At 47.0% G+C, this 26,930-nt stretch overlaps 1 protein-coding gene across 1 annotated transcript; it reads left to right on the top strand.

Moving 5' to 3' along the window:
* PASD1 (PAS domain containing repressor 1) lies at positions 1 to 26,930 on the top strand. The gene is made up of 20 exons (XM_059824412.1): positions 1 to 41; positions 1,440 to 1,594; positions 2,364 to 2,455; positions 4,304 to 4,393; positions 5,496 to 5,616; positions 6,770 to 6,883; positions 7,548 to 7,666; positions 8,545 to 8,627; positions 12,339 to 12,445; positions 15,216 to 15,363; positions 17,513 to 17,594; positions 19,502 to 19,625; positions 20,407 to 20,516; positions 21,008 to 21,094; positions 22,025 to 22,183; positions 22,699 to 22,905; positions 23,754 to 23,950; positions 24,757 to 24,849; positions 25,313 to 25,520; positions 26,760 to 26,930. The coding sequence occupies exons 1-20, from the start codon at positions 10 to 12 to the stop codon at positions 26,928 to 26,930; spliced, it is 2,499 nt and encodes an 832-aa protein (XP_059680395.1). The 5' UTR covers positions 1 to 9.

Here is a 26,930-nt window from a genome sequence, read left to right on the forward strand (position 1 = left end):
AACGAACTGATGGATGAAGATGAGAAGGACAGGGCAAAGAGGTATGAAGGGATGCACAGAGCACTGAGAGTGGGAGCTCTCTTGGGGGAGAGTTGTAAATGCCGTGTTATCCGATGCTTGAAAAAGTACTTGGGACCACTGATGTCAGAGGCAAACCCCCCACGCAGTTTACAGGTTGTGTATAGCAGACCACAAACAGCATAATTAAGTTGCTGGTTTCAAGCTTCTCATAGTGTGTTTGACCACCCCTACAATGGGTTAATCAGCTGTGTGGTCCTTAAATTACGTTGTCGTGCCCTCAGAATCTTGTGTTATCCCATGGCTATTTATTATCTTGATGCAGGACTCCTGACCTGTGATTTTACTGACATCATGCAGTGCTGCCCACCTGGGGTAGAGTTCCCTGTGAAACTTAGAGAGCAGTCCTGCTTTAGCACAGGTATGAGTTAGTCTCCCTTCAGAGAAGCATTTGGCTCAGTTCTAATTAGTCATTGTACATGAGTGCCAAAACAGAGATGGCTGTGAACATAAACGCTGGATCTGAGAACCTCCAAATGCCAACCTGAATATGAATGGAAATGCTTTCTGCATACCACACTCGGTCTAGATCACAGGAAGCATGTATCATCATGAATACACTTGTAAAGAAAATTAATTACTACTGGAAGAGGTTGTGTGAAAATAGGGTTATCTCAGATATGAGCATTGGAAAGAATATTTTGGAAGAAACTGAACGGATTTGCTTTCTCCTTTATTGTTTTGAATGGAGGGGAAAACCCTAATAAAACATTCTTAAATTGTATTAATGCAAGCTGGAAACCTCTCTGTGGTTTCCGCAGCCTGACTCTTAACATTCCCAGTTTAATATATCATGGCAGCAGATTTTCAAATTCTGATACAAGAGCATGTGCTTGACTTCATTCTGCTGTTGAGATGTCTCTGCACAGTATTGTCTGTCTATAAGCTACTTTTGCAAGTACAAGTCAGGGAATAAGGAATCCTTCACATTTTGACCTTTATATGTGTGTGTACTAACTGCAAAGCAAAAGTTCATAAAAATGTGGTGGCATGTAGATGCCATGACTTCTCTTACTGGAGATATTTCACCCATAACACCTTCACCTCGTTATCACTGCTTTTGAAACAATGGGAACTGCCGCTGAAATGTATGTAAGGATACAGTCTTGCTCAAATGAATGTAAATCGTATTTGTTACCTCCAGGCGTTCCTTGCTGACGGTGAGCTCAGTCCTGCCGCAAGGCTCTAAGCACCACCAAGGCACTTATGCCCAAGCCGAATTTTAAACAAACGAGCAGTGCCAGCAGAGTTTAGATTCTTGTATTTAAAGTGTTTTGCTGAGGTAGGGCCATTTACCTCTCCCTGGGTCGAGCTGGAGGTCCTTCATTTTACTTAGCAGCATTTATGTTTCTGTCACCCAGGGCTTCACGCAACAAATCTGAAAAGAAGAGGAGAGACCAGTTCAATGTCCTCATTAAAGAGCTTTGCACGATGCTGCAGGGCCACGGCCACCCTCTCAAGATGGACAAGTCCACAATACTGCAGAGGACCATCGACTTCTTACAGAAACAGAAAGGTACTGGAGGGCACTGGTGTGCTCCTGCTGAAGGCTCTGGCTCTGGATCTACCCAGCAGCCAGTTGCCACTCGGAAGATGAAAACTGTTTTTTCCAAGCATCTAAGACCTCCGGAGAGGACATGAACCTAAGTGAGGGGCAGAATAAGGCATAGCAGTTGGCCTCAGGAAATGAGCCAGATTTGAATACAGTGCTGACCAACTGAACGTAGATATACTTCAAAAGATGCAGTGCCGTATGCTTTTTAATGTAGTGACATGGCTCCGTTTCCCTTGCTGGCCTCCGCACCCCCTGGCACGCTTTGTGCACTCTCAAACAGAGCACGAGGGAGGAAGAGCTGAGGAACAGCACGCACTACGAAAGCCGGGGAAGGGAGTTTCTGTGCCCCGTTCCCAGCTCTCCTGGGGTAGGACATGGCTGGGTGCAGCCTGGGCACTCCCATGAGCATTCCTGAAACACCTCCAGAGTCGCGGACACCCTCTGCTCACGGTGATGCTCAGCTACTCTGAAATTAGCCCATTGACCTTAATTTTTGAAGGATTTCTTGAAACCACCCAAAATGTCTCCTCTTCCTTTTCTTGATTTCTAATGCATTTGTATCGTGATGGCGCGGAAAATGACTGTTGCATACAAGAAGGCTTTGTGTGGAGAATGATCTGAGGATGATTCCTCTGAAAGCCTCTTAAAAGAAATCTAGTGTTACTTGAAAATGAAAAAAAAATTCCAACTAGCATGAGTCATGTTGCTTTTTTGATATTTTCTCTTTAAGAAATCACAGCACAGACAGAAGCCTGTGAGATTAGACAAGACTGGAAGCCTTCATTTCTTAGCAACGAGGAGTTCACCCAGTTGATGTTAGAGGTAAGAAGAAATTAAAGCTGCATAGATCAGTAAGAAGTAATCTGTTCAGTGGAGTAGTTCAGAGATATAGTTCCTTTTCACCTGTAGGTCCCAATGTTAATGTTAATGATTTCTATTCTGATGGCACATGTATTCCAAACCTGACGGAGACCAATGCTGTGCTAAATGCTTTGCAGACACAGAATTAAAAACATGATTGCTTCCCCTTCAAGATAAACAGCTTTTCATTTAGGTATGAAGACCAATTTGGCCCAGATTGGGCCTGGTGAGAGGGGAAAAAGAGAATTTCCTTTCTCAGAAGAGCCGCTAGAGCTAGCAGTTTTAGCAAAAACTTGAAAGGACCTGAAAAAAACAGAGCAGCTCTCTCCCTCCCACATCCCATTAGCCAGGCAGCATTTACTTTGCTGCTGCTAGCTGTGCGGTGCTGCACTTGTGATGTGTCTTTTGCTTGGATTGCCTTTAAGTGCATTTGGGAGAACAGCTCTGATACGCTCACCTGTAAAATGCTTAGCTGATCTAGAAACACCCCATGCACCTACATTTTTTCCTTTCTTAAGGATGCTGCTTTGGGTTTGTGCTGCATGCCCCTCCAGCGAGGACATCTCCTACCCTGCGTGGGCAACTGCTGCTCTTTGCCCCACCAAAATAAGGGTGTATGCTGGGCTGAGCTGGGAGGTGCTGCAGTGTCTTAGTTATTCCTTTTCATCAGGATGTCATGACTCACCTCCCTGGAAAAGTCGGTTCATTCTTTCTGGGAATTTCTCACACCAAACAAGCTATTTTGTTCCAGCTGAATCAAAACAAATTCCGCCCCTTAGAAGTGGCGGGGGAGAGAGAGCCCTTTAATAACTATTGGCTTACTGAACTATGTTAGACCGTTGACTAGTTTACTTAAAATCAGTGGTTTTTTCCACAGAGGGCTTATTTTGAGGAAAGGTGGAGTATGGCAGTGAGGTGGGGAATAACTGACTGTGGGGGAAGATGGTGAATGCTGCATCTTTGGCCCCCTGTAGCTAAGCTGTTGAGCAGCCTAACAGCGTCTTTAGAAGAGTTGGCTTTGTGCACGATGCTGACCAGAGATTAAACCTCCCAGACCTTGGTAAGTGTTAGGCGAGAATAGGGACAGACACTGGGTCAATGGTACAACAAGATGTTGCGAAGAATAGGGAGAACACCCAGAGAGGAAGGCACATGCAGTGACTTCAAAGGGACAGAGAACTTTGACTCCGGGACAGAAACCATTGTGAATAAGAAAGGGGAAACAAAACAAGCTTTAAAATTGTCATGTTGCTAGCCTAGCAAATGAGTGCTTTAAGCCAAATAAATAAGGCTTTAAATCTTGTCCATATTGTCCATAAATTGCTAAAAATACAGCATTGTATAATTTTGCTGTCTCTGCTTATCCATCCATCTGTCCGTCTGTCCATCCATGCATCTATCCGCAATGCTGGGTTTGCCGTGATGATATCTAACATCTCCTTACGTACCGAATTGGTTAACTATTGTGTAATTCAGAACACATAATGAAGTGACTGAAGTCACCAGGATTGTGTGGGTGTAAAAATTTTAACCACCACTGTCTTGCTTCATGTTAAATAAACATTCACTGGGTGAAAAATACAAGTCAATTTAATATTAATGAGCAAAAAAAGAATACAAGAAGAATGTTGAATTAGACAGCACGTGTAATTTTTATTTTTCTGGATGGAGCTATCATTTCCATAATTGATTTATTTCCGTTTTAGGCTGTTAGAAGCATCACCAAAGAACAAATTAGCCTATTATATTTTAAGTTGTTCCCTTGCATAATTCTTTTTATTTTTTTCTTTTTGCCTGCCTTATCATTAGGCACTAGATGGCTTTCTCATTGCTCTTACCACTGATGGGATTATTATTTATGTATCTGATAGTGTCTCGTCTCTGCTTGGACACTTACCGGTAAGTTCTGACAACGCAATATGTTAAATATGCCTTAACGCAGCCCCATCACTGCAGGGCTGGGGCTTGGTTTTGTCCAACCAAAGAGGCAACTGACTGTGGGTGGGGGATAAACACACAAACTCTTAGGGAGTCTCTCAAGCTCCTGTGAATAACAGATTCTCTGTCAGGGTCTGCGAGTTAGCTAAAAAACAAGCTATACAAAATCACTGTACTCGTAGTTCACCACTTGGCAGCACATCTGAAGGAGGGTCTGGGTGGTGTTTATCCCACCAGGTATATGGAAAATCTCATGCTTGTGAAATCTGTGCATGCTGAAGCTCTTCTCAGATAATTTAAAGATGATTTCAGGACTGAATGTATGCTCTTCTAATGTCATTGGGTTTTTTCTACTTCGAGCCCATGCTCTTTAGTACCAAATATTTGGCCTCAGAGTTTTCTGGGAAAATTTCTAGACATCAGTTAGCTGTTGGGTACAGAAGTTTCTGCTGGCCCCTCAAAGCCATTGTTTGTTTTTATCTAGGGCCAAGCATGAGGCACCAGTGACGCTATGTGATGGCAAATTTGAGCACAGTGTTAACCTGGCTGAATGTCCTGGTGTGCAAAGAAACAAATACGTGCTGACATTTTGGTAGAACCCCGTTAGTCAGGATGGGTGGGTTTATCAGCACTGAAACACTTGCAGGTCGAGCTGATTTTGCCAGATGTTCAGCCTAGAAGACAAATGGAGGATGTGAGGAGGAGCTGTCCCGCTTCTGTCTTATGCTTCCAAAGGGAAATGTTTAAAATTTTCATTTTGATATGATATTTTCTCATCGTGTTGTATTCCTGTGGTACCAGGGATTCTTCTCCAGCTTGCATCTGGCTGAACTGAAGGACAACCTCTGGGACACGTTCAACCTTTTGTGAATAGATAGCAACCCCGGTGTAAAATAACCTAAGGGTTGTATTCTGCCCTAGATCCATCTGCAGATGGACTGGGCTTCCTTGTCTTAAGCATCCGTGCTAGACTGGCAGTGTCTGTGCTCTGCCGCGGGAGGGAAAGGCCTGTGGTTGTGTCAGGCTGTACTGCTGAACATGACAAAGCATTCTTTTGTATCAGTCAGATTTGGTGGACCAAAATATATTAAACTTTCTGCCTGAGCGGGAGCAGAGCGAGGTGTACAAGCTTCTTTCTCCACATGTGCTCATGACAGATCCTGTTGCAGCTGATTTTCTAAACGGTAAGCTCTGCTCGTCTGTCGGTCAGGGAAATTTGCCAAAGGCAAACAGCTCCCAGGGGAGCCTGCACGGGGCTCTCCAGCTATTTAATTCTCCTGCCTGCCACTTCGGTTTTGCCACCGTTGATATTTCTGGTTTTTAATGCAGCACATCATCTCATGTTCCTACATACTCCCAGTACTTGGTCTTTGATTTGGACAGTCTTTGTTTTACTGTCTGCTTTGCATCATAGGGCAGGCGAGTTGCCTTCATTAGATATTTTTCCCAGGGCGGGATGCTGGACTGAGCCTGTGGAAGGAGTGAGGGGCTTGGGGGAAGGAAAAGGGTAGGAGAAATCCCAAAGGGTTTTGGCAGAGTCTTTGTTCCTTAGGAAGCTTGCATGTCTCAGGACACCTGAGAAACCCTACAGGTAATTTAAGCAACAGCCTTCCTATCTGAACAGTCCATCTGGATCTCTACTGCTAGCTGCTGTCCCACCCCCAAAATGTCCCTTGCCCCCAAAAAATGTCCCCAGCACCAGAGCGGGCAGCAGTGTCTTCCTAACAGCCACATTTCACCAAGCCTGTGTTGGGAGCCCCCTTTGCCGGTGGGTTCGCCATGGCCGGGCAGTGCTACCCCCCTCTCCGCTGCCCTGTAAGCGTCAGTGGGAGCTGGGCAGGGCTTGTGCTGGTGCTCTGCCCTGGGGTTGGTTTCCCTCCAGCTGAAGACCACTTGGCCTAATCCATGGAGTTCAGACCTTAGGCAGAAAACTGAATAAGAGCATGGCACGGTGCCCTCCACCATTAATGGAAAGGCTTAGGGTGATTTCAGTGCCCTTTGGCTCTGGGTCCTATTGAGCAGTGCCAGAGCAGAGTACTGCAACATCACTTAACAGCTTTGCATGAAATCATGCGTGCACAAAGTCAGGGGAAAATCCTGCTGACCGATACTGCCAGGACTTCACGCCCGGTGTTAGTGCGGTGGCTGTAAAGCCATGGGAGAGAGGGAGAGAATACATTTCCTTAAGCAGAACCAGCTGGTCATTGCTCCTAGTAGTTATATATTTCCTTATGGGTATCAAGAGCATCCCAGCACCTAGATAGGTGGGATATATGGAGTGTGCTAAAGTGCAGACTTCTAGTAACATTGTGTATGTCTCCCTCTCTCTCATTTCAGCGGAAAAACAAATAGAGTTTTGCTGCCATTTAGCAAGAGGCAGCTTAGATCCAAATGAACCCCTGATGTATGAATATGTGAAGTTCGTAGTGGATTTTAAATATTTTACTCATGGTAAGTTACTGCTCCAGCCTACCTTTACCACTCTATTTCTCTCCTCTAAATTATGTGTTGATCTGCAGCCTCCTAAAGGCCTCGTTTCAGCCCCGTAATTGGCAGGGATGCAATGAGCTGTGGCTATGTTGGAGACGTTTTTCATATGAAAGTGGTAGGGAGGCTGTTGGTCAGAAGAGTGCACTCTTCTGCACGCTGTGCTTAAAGAAGTGATACCAGACTGATCCTACCGCCATTTGACCCACTGCCAGTTGTAAAGCAGCCTACTTATTCAAATAACCAGTAAAATATGCTATTCTATTTCACTTGTGGCAATCAAATGACACTTTTTATAGATGAAATAGTTTGAGAAACCTGTAAAATCTTGAATCTTGCAAACGTTGAGCTGGAGAAAGGCTGACAAGGGGACTGTAGCTGCACAGTGTGAGCTGCTCCGAACTGTCTTACGACGCTTCCCTGCAAGCCAGGGGTAGGTGGTTACAACTGTGTAACTCGGAGGCTAAAGGGTCATGCTTTAAATAACATCAGCGTCTATCAGTGTGGCATCGCCTTGTGGGTAGGAGGAGTTTGTTGCTTGGGTTTCATCAGTCATTTTACTTGTCTTAACATGAAAAGAAAGCTCTCCTTCCTCTTCTTCTTAAATAAATTGTCTGGTTGTGTCTAGTGCCTACACCCTCCTGTAATGGCTTTGAGTCAGCTATTGCACGAGCTTTCAGGTCAGCCACGGAGGAGCAGATTTGCCTCGTAGCAACTGTTCGTCTCGTCACACCGCAGTTCTTAAAGGTGAGAGCTCCGCGACTGCATCTTCCCTTTGGCGCGGGGATCGGCTGGTGCTCAGCGGCAGAGCTGCTGCTGGTACCACGAGCTGTGTGCTCGGCTGTTGCGAGGGGAGCCGTGTTGCAGCAGCCTCTCAAAGAGTGCGTTCAGCAGCACAGACTGTTTGTGCAGAGGGTTGGTAAATGGGAGAGGGCACCGCTGCGTTTGTGAGCGGGAGACAGCATTAAGTATATATTTTGGAATGACGAGATAGAAAGCGGGAGCTGCTTTGGAGAAGAGGCAGTCGTGTGGTGGGTGTCTCACAGCAGTCAGCCCAGGAAGCCCCCATACAAGGTGACCAGCTAAACCACTTGGAACGTTGCAGCCTTTAAAGAAATACATCCCACCGCTCCTTTGTGTAAGAAGGCCACCCGTGTCTTGAAACACTGGGAACACCGTGTTCCACGGACTCTTTCTGCCGGTCTGTAAGTGTCCTGTGGCACAGTGCAGTGATGACAGGGATAATGACCGTAGGTGCTTCTTGCTGAAGAGGGCATTAGCCAGCTTGGTTTGAGGCTGGTCCTGGTGCTGTCATCCATCTTCAGATACCAATATTTACAAAAAGCTGGGGAATTTTGCCTACAGACTGCAAGATGAGGCCCTTGGACTATTTATCCTAGCTCTGAAATTCAGCCCAGGGTAAATTATTCAGCCACTTCTCATCAGTTTATGCACCTATAAAACAAGGCTTATACATTCCTTAGAACAAAATAAGTCAAGTGCTTTAAAAGCTCTGTATTTCTCTAGGGTTTGTTATACCAAGAAGATGCATCCTTGGTCTTGATAGAGGGCTCCTTTTGTCATTTCGTAGAATTAAATGTCTGAATGTGCCAACTGTTTTGCAGGAGCTCTGCAATGTTGAAGAGCCATGTGAAGAATTTACATCGAGGCATAGTTTGGAATGGAAGTTTTTATTCTTGGACCACAGGTAAGAGATTTGGGTTTATTCACTGAAGAATAAACAAACTAGTTTAAAAACAGAAAACTTTGTGTAGCTATTGCCTGAGATCCCATGTAGAATAGCTCTAATTAAATGCAACTGAGTAAGTAATAATACTCTGATCTTAGTTATTAGGCATCCTTAAATGCTTTGCTCTTTTCCGTATTTTAGGCAGGTAAGAAACCATATAAAATGGTGGGAAAACATTTAGAAAAATGTCTAACTTCACCAAGATACCAGGGCATTAAAACTGAGCAGTGTGGGTCCTGTTCCCTGTATTGGTTTAGCTCCTCTGTTTTCCAGCTACAGCTTCCAGGAATCCTTCTAAATCTTTTTCTGTGTCAATAAAATTTTGATTTCACCTTGAGAAATGATGGAATTTATAAAACTAAAAGAAAAAGCAGTGGATTAGCTGATTTAATTGCAGATTTGTTTTTGACAATGCCATACGGTGGGCTAGGATTCAGCTTGGTGAATGAAACAGACTGGAACCACTTTATTAAGCTGATTAATATAGGATTCATTTTCTTCAAAAGAAGCTGGAGGTTTTTGTTCACTCTTCTGCTTCTCTGTATTTGACATGTATGCATACACACATTGCAAAATCCTACCCTTTCCATTATCCCTCCCTTTGCAAGCTCTGCAAAGGTAGTCATTACTAGAAATAGAAGACTAGTAAATAAGGCTGTAGGCAAAAAAGTATTTGGGAGGAAAAAAAACCTAAATATCACCTGCACATTTAGAGCAAGAAAGAGAGAGAGCAAATGTAAATGAGTAATAACTTGCATTTATATAGTAAACAATCATCCCTCGAAGCATGGAGGAACTGACCCTGCAACAGCCATACGGTTAACGCTGTGTGGTTTGGGACAGTCAACTTATTATTCCTGTTGTCGAGATCTTGCTGGAGTGACTTTGTTAGACTTTAACTGGCCTGTCCAATAGTGCACATTTTCAGAATCAGGTGATTAATGTTAAGATTCGTAAAAGAGCCCAAAGCTCCTTATTTCACTGTCTAACCAAGTGAGCTGATTTTCCAAAGGGCTGCGTCCCACCAGCTCCTGTGAATAAGGCGAGCAGGAGCTGCTTTGAAACCTATCAAAGAGTCTTTTGATGAATCTGGGTTATGACTCAGAGAGAAATCTCTCTACGCCGGGTGCTTGCAGCCACTCCAGTCCCACTGATATCCCCAGTGAGGAAACCATTGTTACTGGGAGTAAATTAAGCTGATGCAGATGCTGAGGCAGAATTTGTGACAGCCCCAGACGTGAGCGGTGAGCCCAGACCCAAGAAGGAGCGGGGGATAGTGTGGATTGTCTCATTTAATCACCAATTCAAACTTCTCTCCAGTACAGTCTGCAGGGTGCTGTGAAATGTTGGGTATTTTGCTGTTTCTTGCTTATTTGTGTCAACTCACACCACCTGATGCTGAGGTCTGCCATCAGTAGGGGCAGAGGGTACCCAGCATGGGTTGGAATCAGGACCTTTGCTATCATGACGATAACATCAATTGGTGTAAAGATAGATAATGCAGAAAGCACTCCATAGATCTGGATAAAAATTAGAAAACTGGGAAGAATCTGTATTCTGGATCTATGTGTAAATATGTGTAGAGGAGGAAAATCTGTCAACTTTGCTAATGACCTATTTCTCTTCTGCACTGTGGTCCTCTCCTTATTTTCCCTTCATTTATTAAAAGTCTGCACTCAAACAGCTCTCTGAAGACTATGCATGTCCATTTGCACAGCGAGTTGCAGGCCTCAAGGCTGGAACTTAAGCTAACACGACACTTTTAAATCGTTTCACAAGCAAGGCAGCTCCTTGTCAAATGACAGATGAGGAGCATTTTGTGGTTACTTTCTCATTTAAAGAATTCTGGTGAAAGTCAGGAAAGCATAATACTTTCCTGATCAGCTTAAATGTTTATCTGATGTGCATCTGAAAGACATTATTGTCTTGAATATAAGCATGTCATTAAAGATAGGAGAGACACTGGCGCGTTCTGCCAAAGAGACAGCAAGGAAGGACACGTGAATAAATACGCATATTATCATCATTACCAGAAATCTGGGTCACATGAGGAAAAGGAACACAGTGCTCTATGAAAAGTTATTTGAATAAATAAGGCTGTGTTGTGGCGGAGACCACTGTGTACTAAGCACACTGTATTTCAGGAGATTTGCCATCAGAGAGTGTGGAGGACTGGCTCTTCCAGCCAACCCCTTCTGCTGGGACTCGGGAGCTCCTGCGGAGACCTCGATCCTCCTGGGGCTGCTGTTGAGCAGATCCCTGGCTGTCCTTCCTTTTCCCCTGTTTCCCATTTGGTGCCAAACTGCTCGTGGTTGTGGGGAAGAGAGAGGTTATAGACCTGTCTGGGCTCTCTTTAGTTGAATCATCTATGCCCACTCTCAGGAGTACAAATGTGGGGCTGGGTCGCTCAGCCAGGACAAGAGAACTTCCCGTATTAATATCCAGGAGACTCAGGATTGATCCGTCTAAACCCAAATGTACTTACATTTAAATAACTTTTTGCTCGTATTCTTGGCCACTTTATGGCATTCGCCTTCCTTGAAAGGATCACGCGACACACCAAGAGAAAGGCAGCGGGAGAGGCGCGTTTGATGGGCAGTGACACCTTCAGACTGCCCTGATTTTGAAACGTTAACCGTTTCGCTAACGCACCGCCGCCTTATTCCTGAGAAACGTGCTGAACTTGGCAGGTGAGCCTCATGCTATCAGCACATCCAGCAGCCAAAACAAATAGGTGGAGCCAAATTAGCACAAGTTCGGCCTCACAAAGTACGTGCGATGCTTGAATTGGTGCAAGCAGGAGTGTGCTTGAGCGCGAGGGGACAGAAGGTGGGATGCTGATACAGGGAGTAGAGGCAAAAATAGTCGTTTTCTCCTCACATTTCAGTGTTGTTTCGTAATCATAAGCTAGCAGGCTCTGGTGAAGGCTGTGCCTAAGCTCAGTGTTGTTAGGACACCTGCTTTAAAAAAAATCTCCTATTTTGCCTAGAAAACGGAAAATCTAGAATTGACAGCAGAATAGTCAGGTAATTCATGGCAACGTGCCCATCCAAATACTTCCTTGATTCCTTCTCTACCTGCCATACAAATAACAGTCCTTAAAATCAGCCCCATGACTATTCTTATCTTTACTACCAGCATAGAAACATTTTTTTGCTGGTTATAATTTCGCAAGCTTTTCCATGGGAACAATTACTTTTTCTTTTACCCAAGCTGGTCCTGACACACGTTACAGCTTCCCACTTGCTCTTTCTTCTAGAGTTACTACCCAGATGACATTTACATCCAACCTACTGGATAATTTTACTCGAGCTCCAAGTTATTATGCACGCGAACAGCCATAGCGTTTCTCAAGCTGTGTGTCTCACAAGTGTGCTTAATGAATTGAGTCAGTTGCATACGTACATGCCTTTCTCTACACCCACATAATGAATAGGCTATGAAACAGTAAACACACACCTTTTCATTTTCTCCATTTTTGCCTCTCCCTCACTGTTTTTTTCTTGCTTGTATATGGAAATACATCGTTGTGTATATGAAAATCCACTCCTGATTTCCCTGCCAAGTGAACGTACGAGATGGTTTTGGTCGCTAGTATCGCAGCATGTCTGCCAGGATGTCAAAGTGTCAGGTTTTGTGCTCACTCCCTGCCCTTTGCTTCCCTTCTAGGGCTCCGCCTATTATAGGATACTTACCCTTTGAGGTTCTGGGAACGTCAGGGTATGATTACTACCACGCAGATGACCTGGAGCTTCTTGCTAGGTGCCATGAACACTGTAAGTTCCTCTCCTTCTGCAGCGTGCCTGTCTTTGATCTCATTTGTCACTCGTGCAAAACCTTTTACTGTCATCACAGAAGGCATCTTTATCTGGGACACGAGGGAATTCTCTCGTCCCTTGACAGACTGTCATAGCTGATGCTTACCTGGGAGACTGAATCCCTCAGAATTCACTCAGATCAGGAACTTTGTGCAGGTTCCCCAAATTGACAGATAACCTGAGCACAGGTTGTCTGAGAGTGAAATGAGATTAACAGATGGGAAGACAGAACTTTACTCCCTCTGCCCCCGCTTTGCGAGGGCAGCCCCAAACCCTGGGAGTTTTGTTGGTTGTCACAGTTCATGGGGTCTTGCCATTCCTCTGGGCTCCGGAGTCAGCCAGGAGGCTCAGCTCGCCAAAATGCCTTCTGAAAGCAGCATTTGGATCGCCTGCCTGTGCAATTAGATGTTGTGAACTCACTTAACTCTTAGTAAAATGCTTCTGGAGATTCAGATGCTTTTTTAAATACAAAAGTACTGAATACACATTCCCTGCGGGTGAAGATGGCTCATTTTTGGTCTACCTAAAAGTAAAGCAGAAAAGCAGAGAAGTCCAGTCCAGGCTGATGTGTGAACAGCGGAGACTGTCCATGAAGTTCTTCTTTGTGCAAGGTGAAATGCTGTGACCTGCAAAAGCCCAGGAGGAGCCAGGTCAGGAGGAGCACGTAGCCCAAGCACTGCGGCAGTGCAGCCTGCTGCTGCAGCACCATGTCCTGCTGAAGGCTGGAGCTGATCTGAGGAAGGGCAAAAGGTGGCAGCAGACGTGGTCTGCTGTTATTCAGTGTGCTTTTCCTACCAGATGAGCATGTGGGATGTTTTATCCCTGAGACTGTATTTTTCCATTTTGTTACGTGCGCTTCAGACTGAGATACTGAGCCAGAATTAGGTCTGTCCTCCAGCTGGTTTGCATTGCCAAGCACTGGAATGAAAAGTAACTGCGCACTTTGTAAAATGCATCTAGGTAATCAGATATTTTGCCAAGAAATATTACTTACAGGTTTCCTGTTGGGCAAACTCTCTATCTGTTTGTCTCTCTGCTATCTCCATTTGAAAGGAGAGTGTTTTGTCAAAAGGAAACTAGGACACCCCAGAGAGTGGAGAAAGCGGGATGCTGTAATTGCTCTGAGATGCAGAGCAGCGCGATGCAGGGACACCGAGAAACTCCGCAGCCCCCCAGCACGCTGGATCTAGACAAGTTGCTTCGTCTCTGAGCGCAAACCACCCCCATCTCTACGACGTACCCTCTACCACTAACACGTATAAGATGCTAAAGGACCTAGTAGAGAATGGAGAAAATTACTTCTCTGAATGTCAAGTTTCCCCACTCCACTTGCCCGCCGGCTTTTCTGCCCTGCCAAGGCAAAGCGGTGGTACAAAACAGCTGGCAGGGAAGTGGGTTGCCCGGCTGAGCACCCGAAGGAAGCTGTGAAAGGGGCTAGATGCAAGTTGTGTCGAGTGCAGCAAGCATGTAGATGGGAATATTAAAAGAATATTTTAATTGCTCTCAAGTACAGTACTTTTTAGTGCTGTTCACTTTAAAGACCATTCAGACAGAAGTGAGCTACTTCACCAGACGATGTCCTTTTGGTAATATGTGCGTGCAGTTTGACGTAGACGCTAACTATATTGAGAGTGGGGTCAGCTCATTCAGCAGAGAATCTATTTAGCGGTTTATGTTCTACATCTCTACTAGCCACGGATCCTCTCTTACATATTAAAAGAGTATTTGCACAGCACACCTGAAGGAAAGGATCTTTTAATCTTACTGTGCAGGGGGACAAAGTAAGGTGCTGGCAAAGTGACTTATAGAAGTTGCTTCAGGAAATCTCTGCCAGGACTAGGAGCTGAGTGATCCCCAGCATGGCGTGTTAGCCAGAAGACCTTTGCTAAGTGCTTCATCTAAAGCCCATCACTGTTAATGGGATCGCTAACAAGTTAGTCCTGATATTTAACAAAGTAGAGGTGTGCAGGTGAGTAAAAATACTTGGGTTAGTGTGGCTTGGTAAGTTCCCGTTTGTCAAGTTGACCGCTCTGGGCAGGCATCTTGCCTACTGTGAAGTGAAATGGATTTCCTTAAACCATGTTTGTATTTTCCTTTGCATTAATTATGGGTATTTTAAGTGAGCATGTTTCATTTCGTACTCCCAGCAGTCCAGGAACAATTAATGTGGTTATTTAATGTAGTTCCCCTCATTATGTTCCAGTTGTATTACACCACTTGAGATTTTTCTGGACATACCCTGATAATACATACAAGGTCTGGTGTATTTAGGTCATCTCTTGGAAGAAAACTCTCAGTTGAACTGCTAAAACTCCACTATCTTATTGTTTTATGCCATTATTAGGATCCTGACTTCAAGCCCCCAGTTTTTGAAATGCATTCTCATGTACTTGTGAAAGGCCAATACTTTGTTTAATTAACGTTATTTATGCTCACTTCAGAGGAGCCCAGGAATAAGTTATAAGAATATAGCTAGTTATATAGTTCTGCCAATTATTTGTTATAAGAACAATCTCAAAATAGCAAAGTGCACTCTTGAAAATTAGTAGCAGAAAAGAACCCAAATAAAAGCTGAGTACGTGGTTGTGTATCACATCGTGTCTATAAAGCCGCAAGAGCCATGTTAGTGCAGTAGCAGACTGCAAGAGCGGAATGGGACCAAGTGGTTTTCGTAATCACCTTTGCACCATGAAATTTGTTTGCTATAAACTGCTTTCTTTTTTAACAGTAATGCAGTTTGGAAAAGGCAAGTCCTGTTATTACCGCTTCCTGACCAAAGGCCAGCAGTGGATATGGCTGCAGACACACTACTACATCACCTACCACCAGTGGAATTCCAAACCTGAGTTCATCGTTTGCACTCATCTGGTAGTTAGGTAGGAGCAAGCACCAAACACTTTACAACGCATGTCCCATGTGCTCAACCGTTATTTTTTTCTAGTCCTGTTTTGTGTTAGCCAAATATTTGCTGTGCACATTGACACACTAAGACGGTATGTAATTCTATAAAACTATTATGACAGGGAACATGGGGAAAAGCATAATGTGTTTTCATTACTCTTTTTTTTGTTTTGTTTTGGCAATGGGGCCAAAAGCCTGGAAGCCACCGTTGGCCAAGTCTATCCGTGTGTTGCACTCCCCTTTTATCCCTAGCGATGACATGGCCATAGGAAGAATTAAAGCTGTTAAGAATCAGACAGCTTTATGGGCGTGAATGGGATCATACATCCCCTACAAAACCTTTTGATCAGAGCTTTAAATATTTATGACTCGAAGTTAGCTGCTCTCCTGCTAGCCTTATTCCTCACCTGAAATGCAGCCCAGGATCCCCCTCTAGTGGGAAGCTGCTTGTGCTCAGTTGCAAAGCCGTGCTGGAAGGCGGTGCGCATGTGGGATGCTCTGTGATACGCACCTTCTGGAAGGGAATCTGCTTGATTACCACTGTCATCTCAAAAAAGATTGTGTTAAGACCGAGAATATATTTACTGAAGGGCTTGAAAAAATAGTGGCATACTGGTTTGCTCTATTAACTTGAGTAAACATATTGCTCACTGCATCTTTCTTTACTGTCAGGAATCAATTTGTCAATGTTTTTCTGGTCCCCCTTTCTCTTGTCAAACATCTGGAAGAACAAACACTGGTAAACTGGGATTCTTCTCTACATTCTGAAATGCAGACTGAGAACACCTTACACCACTAAACAGGTGTAAGGGATTAGAGCTGTGTGTGCCGATATAAACTACATGTCAAGTGTTATCATAAGCAAATCTTAGACATAGAGATTGCTTCTGAGTTGTGTGGCTTCTGCTGTCCTTCAGGGAATTCGGCTTCACTTTAAGCTCTGAATTGATTGTGCATGAACTTGTTTCTTCTTTCTGCTTCCAGTGCCTCTTAAACCTAGTGGTATAGTCCTAAATAGATTTTGAAATTCAATTCTGTCTCATATAGTTAAGGTTTAGAATCTATTATTGAAACAAGCAAGTTAAAATGTGATTTCAAGAAAATTCATTGCCTGCAATGGTATAAGTGAGTTCTGTTCAGCAGCTTCTCTTGCCTCCCACAAAGGTTACGACCCATTAATATTTCAGCACCCTAAATTCTGGCACCTTTCAGTGCCCACAATCCACAAGCACTCAGAGAGTCTTTAAAACCTCCTCTTCAATTTATCCCAATGGTGACTCATGTGGCATTGTTTGCTGCAAATATCTTATTACTTAAGAGAAAAAATAGTAAGGAAAGCAAATATACACTTTTAGAGCCACATTCCTGGGGATTCCTGCACCTCGCATTGCGCCTGGGCAGCCGTCGGTTTGTATTCAGAGCTTCCGCCGGGCTGGGGGATGTTAACTCTGCCGTAGCACGCTGCACGGCGCTGTGCGCACCCTCAGAAAGAGGGGACCTGACCTCCTCCTCCCCAAGGCACTGCCTTAGGTCTCACTGAGCTACCATACAACATGCAAAAAATGGATTCTTGATCATCAGCAGGTTAGAAAATGAATGTACATTTGCTATGGCAGTTTACGTGCACAGAAGCTGTAGGATCGTTTTTCTGCCTGATTACGGAAAATGGGAAACTCCTTTATTAGGAGAATTGTACTGAGGACAAAGACACCTATTTTGTCTTCAATAACCAAGTGCACTTGCTTCTCAATTAGTTTTGCTTGAAGGCATCCAGGGCCAAAATTTGCAAAGGAGTGTCTACATTTGTGCTTGGAATGATTAGTGCAATTAATCTTATAGTCTCTACAGTCCTGGGCACAGTGGGACTGGGGCACTGCCCTGTTGTTTCTAATCTGTGGATATTCAGCGTGTGTGTGGATATTCACAGGTTGCAAGGTTGTATGATGATGTTCCTCTAAGCACCTTGTGTATGAGAGAGTGTGTGTGTGTGTGTGTGTGTGCTGCGCAAAGCTTGTGACTCAACATGAAAACTCCACAGTGACCTGTATGGTAGGAGAGTTACCATACAGTAAACAATACCCAGACTGAAAAACTGGATTTTAAATGTTTTTTGGGTTTTTTTAGTTATGCAGAAGTTCGAGCTGAAAGAAGGCGAGATCTTGGCCTTGAAGAGTCATCAATTGAGCTGGCATCCTCTTCTCTAAAGGTACCACGTCCCTTCACAGTTGAATGAATAAACCAAGCTGAGTAATCACTTACCAATCTTAGGAAAATATCTGTTCTCTCTTCTCCTTCTCCTTTACTCCCATCTCCTTCCAAGTCTTCAGCTGGGTTATGGCTCAGGCAGACCCTGAGAAGTTTTCCACTGCATGGCTTTAAAGTGCCCGTCTTGGTTCAGGCGTGTAACTGCAAATTCAGCAGTTGCATTGCTGCTGTTCTGCTATTCATTATCTTTCTGAGACAGTTACTCAAACAAGAGGTTAAACCACCTCAGTTCAGAAGCAGGAAAGTAGAGCTGGAGCTGGAGGCTAGATTGCTGTACCTGTCACCACCAGTAAGGCACAGAGGATCCAAGCGCAGGGCAGTACCACCGAGTACCTGTTTTGTTAGTGCCAGCTCGTCAGTGATACTCAGACGAAGATTGGAAGTGAAGGGAAAACACTTACTCTTATTCCAGATTTCAGCTCTGTTTACAGCATTGAGCAGGATCGCATCAAGTGTAGGATTGTGACCAAAGCAATAATTTCCATGGCTTGAGTCAGTCTGGCATCCCAACACACCTGCCCGATTAACAAGGTCATTTTAATTACTTTTAAGTTCTTCCTCTCAGTAGTTTACAAATAAGACCAGTAATCAAAGTAATTTCAAGTGGATTGTTGTGTAATTATCATTCCATTAGCCTCATTGCTCTTCAGACATTATTTTATAGAAGCTGTTTATGGGATCTATAGGGGAAGCTGTCCCAGAGACGTTCTGCACTTGAACAAGGACCGTCTTGCAAACATCTGCTTCTCTGTCACCACAGCACACTTCTGTGTCTTTTTCCCCTTTCCAGGTGATAGCTGAGATATTTTTCTGCAGACCTTAAGCTGCATCTGTTGATGTAAGGCAGCTGGAGGAGAGGCAGAGCGATCGCTCCCATTGCTTCATCTTCTGGAGGGGTGGGAAGCTGGGGAGCTCCCTGGGGAGGGGGGTGGCACAGCCAGCGTGGTCACCCACGTCCTGCAGCTGAAACAGTCTCCTACTACCCAACAGTTATGGGCTGTTTGCCATAAACCATCTGCCACGTGGCATCTGTCATTTTGCTGTGAAAGCTCCAAAGCCATTAATATTCACTAGCTTAGGCTGTTCCCCTCTGCGGATGTGCTGCCAGGTTCCTGCCTGGTGGGAGCGACTGCTCCCCACGAAGTGGCAAGCGGGATTGCAGCTCTCAGCATCGCCTGGTACCTGTCCCTGCAGAGGCCATTTGCTGTAGGTTCTCCTAGGGCTGCAGCTGATGTCCCTGTGCCACCGCTCCACGTCCCTTCCCAGCCATCTCTCTCCGTCACTGCATCTCGCTGCACTCCCCAGCCAACTCCTCCTGCCGCCTTCATTCGTTACCTCTGCCACCACTCCCCAGTGTGTCATGGCCAACAAACTGTGACATCCCTGAAGAAATTGGGCAGAAGGAAGCTAATTATAAAAGCATATTTCCATTTGCACACAGTTCTGTGGGCAGGAGAGCAGGAGGGTGGCACGCCAAAGTGCCGGGCACGGGCACCAATGCCCACAGCATTTGCCCGACGCACGGTGCATCCCCCCCCACCGCCACTCACTGCCGTCAGAAGAGTGTCCCAGGACAGAAATGCATGGCATTGTCCCAAAGCCATGGGTGCCTGGGGTGTGATCCTGAGGGTCCTGTCTGCACGGGGATACCTGAAGGCTTTAGGGTGAACATTGAGGGGCTGGCCGAACACTGCATGGGGGTTTGGTGGTGCGGTGCTGCAGTGCTGGCCATCTACGCACTCAGCCTGTTATTTTTCTCTGCAAACAAGCGGTCAGGGAGGTGGAGGCCCCCTCCAGTGCCGTCCTCTCCTGCTGACGGTCTCGCTGCTTGTGCTTCACTCCCCGCAGAGCCACAGCAGCTACCTGGACGTGGGGCAGTGTGGCAGCAGCCAGGACGCCAGCCGGGAGGGAGTGTCACTGTCATCCCACAGCTCCCGGCGCTCCTCGCACACCGCCCTCTCCGACTCGGCGTGTAGGTTCCTGCGCGGCCAGGGGCAGCCCAGCGTGGGGGCGAGGAGCGGGCTGGAGGGCAGAGCAGTCTCCAAAATACTGGGGTTTGGCTGGGAGTGACTGAGTCAGGGTGGGAGGGGGGTCAGCACCGGGACTGACATACTGTGCCCTAACAAGTTATGGTATGGCAGCAGAGCCGCGGCCACGTGCTGCCGCCTCCCTCTTAGCCCGCTGCCAAGGTGAGAGCAGCTTTCCCCCAGTTTGCCACCACCTGAGGGCTGCGGTTGTTTGCTGTGGCTCGGGACAGGTGACTCGCTAAGCTGAAGCAATTTGATTGAGCCCCGAACATCACTGACAAAACTTCTGTTATGGGGTGGTTTGGTCCCTGATGATAAATCCCTGCAGAAGGAGTGCAGAAGGCTGCCTGCCTTGCTGGCAGCGTCATGCCGGCTCCCACGAGTGCCCCCCCAGCCCTCGGGGCAGGAGAAAGGTGACCGCAGTGCCCGTGTGTGCGGGGTCATGGGTAGGAGCCAACTCAGGGCTTTTCTGGAAATACTTGCCAGGGAGAGAGTGGGAAAGCTCATCTGGAGACGCCCATGGAGGGAAGGCTGAAATGGGGCGATAGCATCAGAATGGAACCCCTCGAGTCAGGCGCAGAGCCAGAGGGACCACGGGGGGAGGTAGTTTGGGGACCCAGGTTGGCAGCATTTAGGTCACTGCTCATCTGCATACGTGGAGTTCAGGCTTAGCCAGTGTACCCAGGCACGGGTCTGCCGTATCACAGTAAACCATCTCTTTTCCAGCCACGTCGTCCATGCGACACACGGACACCAGCACGCCCACCCGGCCCTCAGTGCCGGGGGGACAGGCGGAGAAGGCAGCCCTGCGGCTGGCATCAGCTGGAAGCGCTCAGGTCGGTGGTCCCTGCAAGCAAAAGCCTTTCTGATGCCGTCAGAAAATGAGCTTGACAAACCTTGACCTTGCCCTCAGAGAGGCTGGATCCCCACCTCTGAGTGTGCTGGGGCTGAGCGCGGGATTTCCCGGGGCTGAGGGGAACGCTGCTGGCTGGTAGAGCCGGTGGCGAGCTGCTGGAGGCTCCTCTGCTGCCTCCTTCCCGGATTCAGTTTGCTCTTCCACGCCAAACGTCTTCTCACACCGCAGCCCTTTTCTTGGGGTTTGTACACATGAAATGGCCTTTATCCAAAAATGGATGCTGACACCGAGGATTTGCAATTAGCAGGGGGCACGCAGGAGCTTAAATTCTCCCTTCAGACTCATCCTCAGATGTCCGCGTGGAATTGTCTAATTCCCAGCGCTTGTTCATCATCGCTATGAGCTGGTATCGCACCAACTCTGCACTAGAGGTGCTATGGACCCACAGTAACGCAAAGTTTTCATTTCCAGGCCATAGCAACTCCTCAAGCCCATGGTGAACACCTCCCTCAGCATCCCGTGGCTCAGCCGGCAGTCCCCTCTCAGCACGCTGTGATGGTACGTGGTTTATTTTTCTTAAACGCACTGGTATGGTCAGTCAGCGGGGTAGACTCGGTGGCTCCGGTTCACTGCTCTTACCTCCTTGCTGGCTGGTCCCAGTGTGGGGGCAAGGTTTCAGTGCCCTTTCTGTTGCTGTTACTGAGATTTACCTGTAATCAAATTATTGCAATTACTTATTTCAGCGAGGAGACAGAGCAGGTAGGACACCCAAGGAAATAGCTTAGAAGAAGGTTTACACTTGTCAAAAGCATTGGGGGCTGCTGAAGGCTCATTTCTGATTGCAGGCTGATACGGTGCTGAAGAGTTTTATTGCCCTGGTAGAGGAAGGGGATGTCATGGAAGGTTTGAGTTAGGCCAGAAAAAGGAAAAAACCCACAAGAAAAATGTGGGAGTCATAAACCATAACTATGAGGCCCATCCTCATAGAGCTTTGAGGTCAGTGTAGTAAACATTCAGACTATAATAGAGGGGTTGAAGATGGCCAACTTAGGTGTGAAGGGTGGGTCCCAGGGGGGATTACAACTAGCTTGGGCCTGGCATTTGGCAAATATAATCAGCAGCACAACGAAAGCCCAGCCTGGAGGTGTGGCAGGGGTTAGCATGCAGTGCCTGCCACAGAACGCAGGTGGTCCAAAATCAGCAGAGTGTCACACTAAAGGGACAGGGGAGTCCCGTGCACAGACACTACATCTGTGCAGAAATTTAATGGACTAAGGTCTGGAGTCGGGCACTGAGTATGAGCCAGTTGTGCTGCTGCTCTGGAAGTACAGTGCTACTTTGGTTAAATACACAATTGCCCCTTTTTGTCAGCATCATATTTTCTATGGTGAAAGCTGAAAAGCAGTCGTTTTTCTGAAGCCAGCGTCACTATGAACGTGAGTCGCAGGACTGGTCCTACTCCATGATCTTGTTCTCTGTTCTCCGCAGCCAGTGTACCATTTCCCGACCCAGCTGGGGATGATGCATCAGCTGAAAGAGCAGCTGGAGGAGAGGACTCGCATACTGCAAGCTGACATCAAGACACAGCAGGAAGAGCTCCACGTCATCAAGGAGCAGCTCCAGCTAGTGCAGGACTCCAACCTGCAGGTACCCGCTGCCCCCGGGGTTCCCAAACCCGCAAACCATTTGCTTTTCCTTTCAGCATGCAGACCGGTAACAAAATTGTCAGTGGGAAAAGCATTTAGAAATGAGCTCTGGATAAATTGGTAGTTTGTCTCAGATGTGGGAGTTGTGTCTCCTGAGAGATGAGTGGCGTCAGTATCTGCTTAAGTATTGAATCAGTAATTTTCATGATTTAGGAAAAAACAATCCCAAGCTAATTCAAAGTGCCCCCTGCACAAAAAGCTCGGTGGTTTGGTTGCCGGTTAGCGCAGCTGGATCCCCAGTGCCATTCCTGCAAAACACAACAGGCGTAATGGAGCTGGAATGGTCATGGCACAAGCTAACATTTTATTTTCTATTATTCATGGATTTAGAGATGTTGCTGCTGCTGCTGCTCTATATGTTGATAGAGACAGCCTGAGAGCCGGAGCCGGAATCTCCCAGGTGGTTCGACCGCTGTGTGAGCTGGGACAACTCCTGTGTCTCTTTTTTATTTAAAGATGCTGATGCAGCAGCCGATCCCGGTTGTCTTTAACAACGTGCAGCACCCGAGCCCCAGGAGGCCACCGCCGCCGCTGGGGACGCCCAGGCAGACCGCAGCCAAGAAGTCACAACAGCAAGGCCTTTTGGGGACAAAGCACTACTGCGGCACCCACCTGCCGTCACCGCGCCAATTCCTCAGGGACCCCTGTGGCACAGCCGCCCAGGTCGCTGGCTGCTTCGTTGTCTTCATCGTCCCCTTTCCCGGCTTTTAAATACTTGTCTCCCGTGTCCCCCCTCCCAGTGGTCCCACACAGCTCCTCTGTGCTGGTTTTACTCCGTAGCTGGCATTATGAAATTTGTGTCGAGAGCCAGTTGCGAATGGTGTCATTCAACTGTAAAAATAAAAGCCAGGTAGCCTAAAAGCACTAAACGCTGGGGACTGCTGGAGCCATCCTGGTGACCGGAGAGGAGCTGAGTGGGAGGTCTGGGCTCTCATTCACTTCTGCTTGCGATTGCAACATGATGCTCGTTCGTAGCCGGTGAGCGTTGTGGCTTTGTAACATGGGGAAGTAGGCATGATTTAAAAAAATCAATTTTTCTTCTGCCTGAGAAGTCTTGGAAGGCAGCTTTGAAAAACAAGTGTGTCATCACTAGACCTAAATCCACTATATAGATGGTGACATCTCCTTGGGAAAGGATTGCAGTGTCCAAAAGCAAAAAAGACCAAAACTACTGCTTTAAAGGACAGATGAGACGCTTTCCTTGGGGACTTGAGATCTGCACTCCTCCTCCCCTGTTAAGCTGGTCTCCTCTCCCTCGAGCCTTGCGTGCCCTTACCCTTGTACTCCGATTTCTCACGAGAGCGCCTGCTCCTGCTGCTGGGGACCCCAGCCCCTGCCGTGCAGGGGCAATAAATGCAAACGGGTTGGTTGTCCTGAACAGATACACTGTTCCTACTGCTGTGTTCAGGGAGAATATCCTACTGTTCCTTCTCCTTTTCCCATCTGCATACTGGAAGCCTTCTGCTAGGGAGCTTTAAAAACTTACGTGGGTATATGTGTCTTCATTTCAGGTACAGCAGCAGCACCTAATGAGAGGAAACCAAGCCCAGCAAATGTGTCTGCCGGGGCAGACGAGCATTTCAGTGCCCCTCTACAACAACCCCATGGTGTTTTCACAAACGCATCCCATTACAGTGGCTGCACAGATGCCGACTGACGGCAGCGAAAGGCAACCGCAGTCTGACTACAGCCAGGACAGGAGCCTCAGGTACGAACACAGCCCTGCTGGGACCGTCCTGACGGCGGTGACAGCAAATAGCAACACCTGGGCAGCGGAGAGGGCAGGCACATCTGGGCGCGGGGGGTGATGGTCTCTGGCTGCCACAGCAGCGGCATAGGGCTCTTCCCTTCTGCAGAGATCTGGGTTAGTGGTGAGCCCAGTGCACGCGCAAGCAGGGTGCTGTGCGCACCGCGCCGTACCCTCAGGGGTCTAAAATCCTTTTCTCTCCATATTTCCATAAATTGTCCATGTAGCTCAGTAACCTGAGCTGTCAGAGGGAGTGAACAGGAAAAACTCGCAGGGACAGCCTTTCCCACACTTGTGTTTGCTTGCTCTGAATCTCCAGAGTGTCTTCTCTCCAGCCAGGACACGTGCCATGGCAAAGCCGTTTTTCTTTTAAACGACGCTGGAAACGTTGTATAAAACATATACAACTGCCCCAAACTATTCAACCACCTTTCAGGGAGGTATCTGCAGACACTGCCTCCAGGATCCAGCCGTTTTGAAATATTGCAATATTGAAATATTTTGAAATATTTTGAAATATTGCAAGATAAACCCTAGAGGTCTCGCCATCTATAGAATATATTTCTTACATGAAAGTTTCAGTAAGTGTCAGCTCACCTCTGCAAATGCATTAGACAAGGTGATAATAAGCATCCTATTTCATTAGCTTTTTTCAGGGTGATGGTTTGCATGCTTTCAGGGAGGATTTTCAGGGATTTATTAGACTTACAGTCAGGAGTTTGGACCTCTCCCTTCCCTGACCGGCCTCTGTTTTCCCTCCACCACAGGATGCTGTTGGATCAGTCTATCCAAGCCCTGATGCCCACTGCCAACGGCAGTGACCAGTCTACACAGAGCAGTGCCAGCAGGCAGCAAGGAAAGTGAGTCTTTGCTGGCCCTTGTTTTCATGCAGTGTTTTAGCAGCACAATTCATGGCACTGAAAATTGCTTTGGAAAACTTGTACGTGATCACGCAAACAGTCTCAGTCTTAAACAAAAGCTCAGCTGGTTAGCAGAAAAAGTAATGAGAATATTTTTTTAATGACAAAGAACTTCACGATAACTAAAATGCTTTGGAAAAATATTTTTTTAACCTTTTTCTGGCTTTTGCAAAGCTTAAAATGCCTAATCAAGTTGTGGAGGAGATGTACAGCCTTAAAAACCTTAATTGTCTGCAGTTCCAGTCCATGCTTGATGGGGAGGGGGAAATCCAGGGCCTGCTCTCACCAGGCTCTGCCTGGTTTGACAAACCCTGCTCCAGTCTGGTTCCTGGGCTCCCCAGGGCGGGCTCCAGTGGTGGGTCTGGGTTTGGGTTCTCACACCGTATTTTCCTCCTCGTGGCAGATTCGTTGCAGAGCAGCAGATCTTGCCTCCCCCAATACAGATGCAACCGATTACCTGTAGCACCGTCCGACCTCCAGCCCCATCGCCCATTTTCTCCCCGTCTCTGATGATCCCACACACCAGCTTCACATCCCACCAGGCAAACACGCCGGTTCATCTCCACCAGTGGCCACAGCAACAGGTTCAGCAGCACCGTCTCTACCTTCAGGTAATGGAACTGGAACAGGTTTGTGAGGATGCAGAGGGATGGCTTTGGGGTTGGGTTGGTTTTTTTGAAGAAATGGGGCTTACCTGGCTCATCAAACCCGGTCAGTGCACTCACGTGTCCTCCATGTCCGTTGTATACCCACGTGCTCGGCCTTTCCAGGCTGGCTCTGCACCCGTTCAAGGCCATATTTTCCAGCGAACTGAAATATCACTTAGTGTCCAGAAGAAATACCTAGTTTTTCAACCACAGCTTGTCATCCAGAGGAGCTCTGCTGGGAATCTTGCTGTAGATGCGAAACGTGATAAGGGATAAGCTCTTTTCAAAATGTGCCTCCTGCTGTTATGTCTCAGCATAGCAAGGGGTTTTATCGGCTGCTGTCAATGCTTTCAATAAATGGGTGTTTCACAACACAAATCTCTGGAGAAAGTGATTTTGGTTTTTCAAAGCACAGCTTCATCAGTGCATGCCAAACCAATGACGCTGCCAACGAGAGGCGTTGTTGAAACTATAATTAATTAGTAATACACTCTCCAAGACTTGCCTGGTTGGCAGAGGTAACTTATGGTCCTCCAGGCAAAGATGGTAGAAAACAAAGCAGGAGGAGTAGCGGAAAGTAGCCATGCAGCAGGACTGGCTTTAGAGTAAGAAATGCAGTGTTGTCAGCAAATGTGGACATGAGCCGTCCCCACTTTGGGTACGTGTGCTCACGGGCTGAGGTCCTGAGGACTAGCAACATGGACAGCAGAATGATGATGCTGGGGGAGATAGATCGCTCCAGGGCAACAGAAAACCAGGCTTTGGTGCCACAGTGCCTTTAACGGGGTGAACCAGCAAGTCCAGGTCTTTGGGGTACCAGCCACGGGGTGGTATATGGACAAGGTTGCTCTACAACCTCTTCATTGGTTGCCTGAAGATCCTTCTCATGGAAGATGGAAGTTGCACATCCTTGAGATTTTACCTCACATCCAAGTAGCTTTTGAAGGTCTCCATTCCTGCCGGGCTCCCTGTGGGGCTGGTGGGATGGGTGGGTCCTGCTTCCCCTCCATACTCTCCAGGCATTGTTGATCGTGCTGATAGCACCAGCGTCTCAAGTCGCTTGTTCACAACTTGTACCCTCGGCGGGTAGAGGTTACCTTCAAGGACTCCTGGGTAGGAGCCGCAGCATCAGCCCTGCATCAAGAGAGGGAGCGGATGGGCGATAGGGCAGGTCTGACTGGTCAGATTTGTGTCTCCCAACAGATGCAAGGTCCTGAGCCGGTGCCTGGGGGTCCGACACAGCGCATTTTCCAGCCCCCCCCCACCCCGCAGCAGAACCCCCTGAGCTATTTCCTCCACCCGCAGCAGCAGAGCCGACACGCGCAGAGCCAAGCCTGCAACCTGCCGGACCTGCCTGAGATGCAGCTGCCCTGA

Source organism: Gavia stellata, chromosome 14 (genome assembly GCF_030936135.1).
Source record: "Gavia stellata isolate bGavSte3 chromosome 14, bGavSte3.hap2, whole genome shotgun sequence".
NCBI classification, from domain to species: Eukaryota; Metazoa; Chordata; class Aves; order Gaviiformes; family Gaviidae; genus Gavia; species Gavia stellata.